General features: G+C 44.7%; 1 protein-coding gene across 1 annotated transcript; it reads right to left on the bottom strand.

Annotated features, from left to right (window-relative positions):
- Positions 1-2,319: 2,319 nt before the first annotated feature.
- LOC147480260 (uncharacterized) lies at positions 2,320-4,260 on the bottom strand. The gene has a single exon (XM_086578603.1). The coding sequence runs from the start codon at positions 4,258-4,260 to the stop codon at positions 2,320-2,322; it is 1,941 nt and encodes a 646-aa protein (XP_086434729.1).
- Between the last annotated feature and the right edge of the window lie 1,596 nt (positions 4,261-5,856).

Raw genomic sequence — 5,856 nt, 5'->3', positions numbered from 1 at the left:
AATGGCTTCCGCAATCGCCTTCATGAACCTCTGCTAGACATTCTTGCGCTGTCCGCGGATCGATACATCTTAATAGCAGTCCACTGAAATTTCTTCGATATAAGTCCCCCTTTATCAAAGTGTACCTTTGACTCAGCTGTTCCATTGCTCAAAACTCGAACTTCAATTGAACAACCCTCTGTTCCAAGAAGAACCGCCGCTACATAAGCCAAAGCGTCGGCATGCCTATTCTCGCCGCGGCCCAGATGCGTAAACTTTATCTTTTCGAACTTACTTGCTCTTTGCTGTAAGACCTCTAGGTACCTCGTCATCCGGGGACAACGAGCCACAAACCCCCCATTCATCTGACAAATTACCAGATTGGAATCTAAAAACACATACAATTCCTTTACTCCCATATCTTTGGCCAAGTCTAAGCCCGCTATCACCGCTTCGTACTCAGATTCGTTATTTGAAGCCGCGAAGCCTAGTTTCATTGACAGCTCCAGACGATTGTTCTCTGGAGTCACTAACACGACCCCAATTCCATTGCCAGAATCTATAGCCGAACCATCTGTGAACACTCTCCATCCATTTCGTATATCCCATGGATCTAATGGATCGCGGCTGACCTCCCCCTCCGACTCCATTACCATCCTCCCCCCAAGTGGGATCCTCTGCTGGAAATTCGGCTAGAAATTCCGCCACGGTTTGCGCTTTTTCTGCGGTCCTGATATGATATGTAATCTCATAAGAACTTAGCAGTACCGCCCACTTTAGCATCCTACCTGACTTTTCCGCCTTCAACACTTGTTTGAGAGGCAAATTTGTTACCACTACCACCGAATGAGCTTCGAAGTATGGATTCAACTTAAGTGCCGAGAATATCAAAGCCAAAGCATACTTTTCAATTCTACTGTACCTGGTCTCAGCATCCAGCAAAGTTTTACTTTGAAAGTAGACTGGCTTTTCTATCTTGTCGACCACGCTCACCAATACTGAACTTATAGCGTACTCACTAACTCCCAGATATAAATGTAGCTTTTCACCCTGCCCCGGCCGCGATAGCAAAGGTGCTTTCTTTAAACACTCCTTCAACTCTTGAAAAGCATCTTCACACTCTGCGGTCCAAAGGAAATCCGTCGTTTTCCTCAGCAGACGATATAGAGGCCGGCATTTGTCCGACGACTTTGAAATGAACCTGTTGAGGGCCGTGACCCTTCCCGCCAGCCTTTGTACTTCCTTTATGTTCTGTGGTGACGGCATTTCGATTAACGAACGAATCTGCTCAGGATTTGCTTCTATTCCACGGTGAGTAACTATATAGCCCAGAAACTTTCCTGAAGTTACCCCAAAGGTGCACTTCTCGGGATTGAGTTTCAGCTTATGCTTGCGTAATATGCCGAAAGTCTCTTGGAGCCCTTCCAAGTGTTTCTCTTTCGATAGGCTTTTCTCCACCATGTCATCGATGTATATCTCGATTCCTCTTCGTATCTTGCCTTCGAACATCTTCTCCCCTAGCCGCTGAAAGGTAGCGCCCGCATTTTTTAAGCCGAAAGGCATCCTGGTGTAACAATAAGTACCACCCTCCACCACGAATGTTGTTTTCTCTTGATCTGGCCCAAACATTGCAACTTGATTGTACCCCATCGAGGCATCCATGAAGGAGAACATTTTATACCCTGCCGTTCTGTCCACTAACTCATCCACCCGGGGCATAGGATAACAGTCTTTTGGACATTCCTTGTTGACATCCGTGAAGTCTACACACATTCTAACCTTGCCATTCTTCTTTGGTACCGCGACTACATTTGACAACCACTCCGTAAACTTCACCTCCCTTATTATTCCCGCCCCCTTCAGCCTACAAACCTCTTCGCGAATCCCCTCTGCGTATTTGGGTCTTATGCTTCTCATCTTTTGTCTAACTGGTTTCGCGTCTTCCTTCATATGCAGATGATGACAGGCGTATTCTGGGTCCAACCCTGTAATATCTTCTATTGCCCATGCAAATATATCAGTATTATCTGTCAACAACTGCACCATCTCTCCCTTCCAATCTTCTGGCAAGTCCGCTCTGACCGATGTAAACTTTTCCTCCCTTCCCATTCCAAGGTTCACTATTTCTAAATCATCTAAAGTTTTGGGTCCCAACAGGGGCTCACAAACTTTTCTTTCCGTGACTTCCTGTAATTGCTATGCTGATTCTGATTCAGTTGACGACCCCTCCCCTTTTGTTCCGCGGACCATTCCCTTCACCGTAACTTGATGAATGTTCTGTGCCGCTACTTGATCCCCCTTTATTTCGTACGTTCCACCCTTAGTAGGAAAACGGACCACTTAGTACAATGTCGATGGGATTGCCCCCATACCGTGGATCCATTTTCTCCCTAGGATGGCGTTGTACTGGGAGCTGGAATCCACCACCATGAATCTGGTGAATACCGTCGACGGACCTGCTGTGACCGGTAACATTAACTCCCCCATAGGTTCTGTCATGCTGCCGTTGAACCCATATAGATTTGTTTGGGGCGCTCTTAGCTGATCTCTACTGATATTCATCTCCTTCATGGCTCCCTTAAAGAACAAGTCTACTGAACTTCCGCAGTCTATTAATACTCTCTTTACCAGATAATTACCCGTCACTATCGTAATTACTAACGCATCCTCGTGCGGGGAAATCACTGACTCTAAGTCTTTTGGGGTGAACATTATGCCCTCCTCATCCTTCGCGGCTCCTACAACTAGCCGCGGTATGCTTACCACCTCGTTCACCTGCTGAAGACTCGCTGTCCTTCTTACCTTTTCTCTGTGTGCATTTCTCCCCAAGGTTTCTCCACTAAAGATGACATTGATGGTACCGAGAATCCTCGCTGGAGCCGGTACTCTCTCCGCTTGGTGAACCTCTGCGACAAATTCCCTGAGCATCCCCCTCTCGATCATTCTCTCCACTAACCACTTTAGGGCATAACATTCATTGGTGGCGTGATTTCTGATTTGATGATACGCATAGAATGGCTTCCCTTCTATTTCCACCGGTGTACTCCGCGGTCCCTCAAAGTATTGTTGCCCCTTAATTAAAGGCAAGATATCCTCTAAGGGTCGGTTAAGCGGGGTCTGTTCGATTTCTTGGTAAGGCTTCCTTTCTCGGACCTCCCTTCTGCCGCGATCCCCGTTCCTGTCCAGGCCTCGGCTCTCCCCGCGGTATGCTCCTTTCTCTCTTTCTCCCACTGTACCCTTCCCCTTCTGGTCATCTCGGTCCACGGCCTGCACTGCCTTTCTTGCTCGCTTGTTCTCCTTTGCATTTCTCCGCATTATATCCTCGTAGCGTATGTATTTCTCTACCTTTGGATACAACGCATGCAAAGAAGTGATTTCGATCTTGGAGACCGACTCATGAACTCTGGTTCCCACCCTCAAACCGTGCTGGAAGGCTATGACCGCTGTATGTTCCTCCAAATTCTCCACTCTCAATGTCTCCTCCTTGAACCTACACAGAAATTCTCTCAAAGATTCCGTGGATCTTTGCTTTATGTTGAAAAGGGCCGCGATATCCACTACCCTTCTTTTCTGGTGTATGAAATGATCGACGAATGCGCGTTCCAGTTCTTCAAACCCTTTGATACTCCGCGAAGCCAATCTGTAGTACCAATCCGATGCTCCTCCTTTTAAACTGGCGGGGAACATCATGCAGCGCAACCCATCATATTTGCTCTCTTGCCATAACGACATCTGTTGCCGGAAGTGGTGCAGATGATCCGTCGGGTCTCCCTTTCCATCATACCTCTCAAACCTGGGTTGAGAGAACCTCTTAGGCACTTCTGAATTACATATCGAATCTGCCAGTGGATTCTTGTTTAGGCTTGCAACCTCTTTCTGCGTAGCACTCTGGCTTATCTTATCTGCTGCCCGGGTTATCTCCCTATCCTTCTCAATCATAGCCTGTACTACCTCCAAGGTGATACCCCCCACTTGTTCGGCGTCCGGTGGTGGGTACTCCGCACTTTTCCCCTCCACCTCACTGCTCCGTTGATCCACTCGCTCATATTCCCCTTGTGTATTCTCTCTCTCTTTTCTCAACTCGTCGTTTTCATTTTGTAGCCTGACTATCTCCTCTTGGAGAAGTCTAGTAGCATCAGCCGCCACTTCAGGTATCTCTTCCTCTTCTGCTCTCACTTCTTCTCCTACCCCGTCCATCTCGGTGCTATCTGTTTCCTCCACCACTTCTCTAATCATTGCTTTCTTCGGTCTCCCTACTCCTCTTTTCACTATCGTAGCCATTTTCTTTCAGTTCCCCACAGACGGCGCCAGATGTAATAACCTAGATTACAACCTATGATCTCTCTCTCTCAATTCTCCTTTTCCTTTTCTTTCTCCCTCTTCTATCTTTCTTTATATATCTCCTAACCACCTCCACTCTCTCTAACCGCTAACTGCTCCATTATCCCACGATCCTCTTTCTTGTCCCACGACCTTTAACCGTTCAGCTGTGCCCTGATGTATTGCTGCTTTGCTATCATGCTCCCCCATGCCCCATGGCTAACCTGCCTCTTTTCACTGCCCTCCCACTGGTTCCTGCCGCGTCTCTTTAATGATCTGCGGTATGTTATTAACATACCGCGTTCCTCCCGATCCATCCCATATCGTATTATTCGCGGAATCGTTAGCATGACATCTCTTTCTGTTCCGCGCCATGAAATTTTGATACCGTGGATCTTATCCGCTGCCCCGGTCTTCTCTTCGCTATTCTGCGTAAGGGCAATTCGCCACCCCTGATATCCAAGGTCACGGATATGACCCCTACAACTGTTGTATCTCAAATTCACAATGTTTTGGTTAACCCACTTGGCCAAAGGTGTTGTAGTTGTAAGAAGGGGATCATTATATAGGGTGCTTCTACAGTATGTTAAACAATTTGATAAAATGGTGATAATCATGACCAGTCTTATCAAATCAAAAAATGTAAAAGGAGTCTCTTCGACATAAGCTTCATTTTCATGCAAGTTTTGTTCTTATGAATTTATTGTTTCTCATGGTTTTGATCTATGTGTTAGTTGAATTGATTTAATTGTTTAATTAAAAAAAAATAAATTTTAATGTTAGTTTAGTTACTGCTTACCCTTCCTTAATCATGCACAACATGTAAGTGAGATGAAGAACATTTACTAACAGGATTAAATGAGAGATGGATGTTGTGCTTCCAAAAGAGAGCATATAATGGAATACTGGATTCTCACACTTCATCTCCAAGAGGATCTTTAACCTCGTACTACTTCAGCGTTGCCTCTTTATTCACTTTGTGGATAATCTCAAGCAGTATCCATTTATAAAGTTCCTGGGATAAAGAATACTATATACATACCAGATATTCGCAAATATCATTGGAATAAACTATTTAAGTTGTGAAGGACATGACATAGTTAAGGAATACATGTGGGGTTAAACTGGACTCTCAATTGAAGCTTATTGATAAGCTAGATATGGTTATGGGTTGTCAGGCTCTATAGAAAATTAACACATGCATAACATTGTAAAGGTTATCGAATATAGATCACAATAGCATCTCAGTAAAATGGCCATCCAAACATTATTTGGTTAAGGTACATAAAAATGGCATTAGTATTCTTTCCTTCACTTTTTCTTTTTGGTTCAGGCCACATTATGCATATTTGTCTTTGATCGACTTCAAATATAAGTCCGTTAGTGGAGTTCCTGAATTCTTTGGGAAAATGGATTTTTGAACAATCTTGATTTATTAAGGTACTATTCATATCTAATGTCATTATGATCTTTAAATTTTTTTATGAACTAATCATGCTTTAGTATCACTTGCATCATCATTGTTAACTGTTAAAGGCTCTACACTGTCTACCCTCT

Source organism: Coptis chinensis, chromosome 8 (assembly GCF_015680905.1).
Source record: "Coptis chinensis isolate HL-2020 chromosome 8, ASM1568090v1, whole genome shotgun sequence".
Taxonomy (NCBI): domain Eukaryota; kingdom Viridiplantae; phylum Streptophyta; class Magnoliopsida; order Ranunculales; family Ranunculaceae; genus Coptis; species Coptis chinensis.
This window is presented reverse-complemented; position numbering and strand designations above follow the sequence as displayed.

What these genes read in the sequence shown, in the direction of transcription:
- LOC147480260 (XM_086578603.1), bottom strand. Translation starts at nt 4,260, where the DNA reads ATGGCTACGATAGTGAAAAGAGGAGTAGGGAGACCGAAGAAAGCAATG.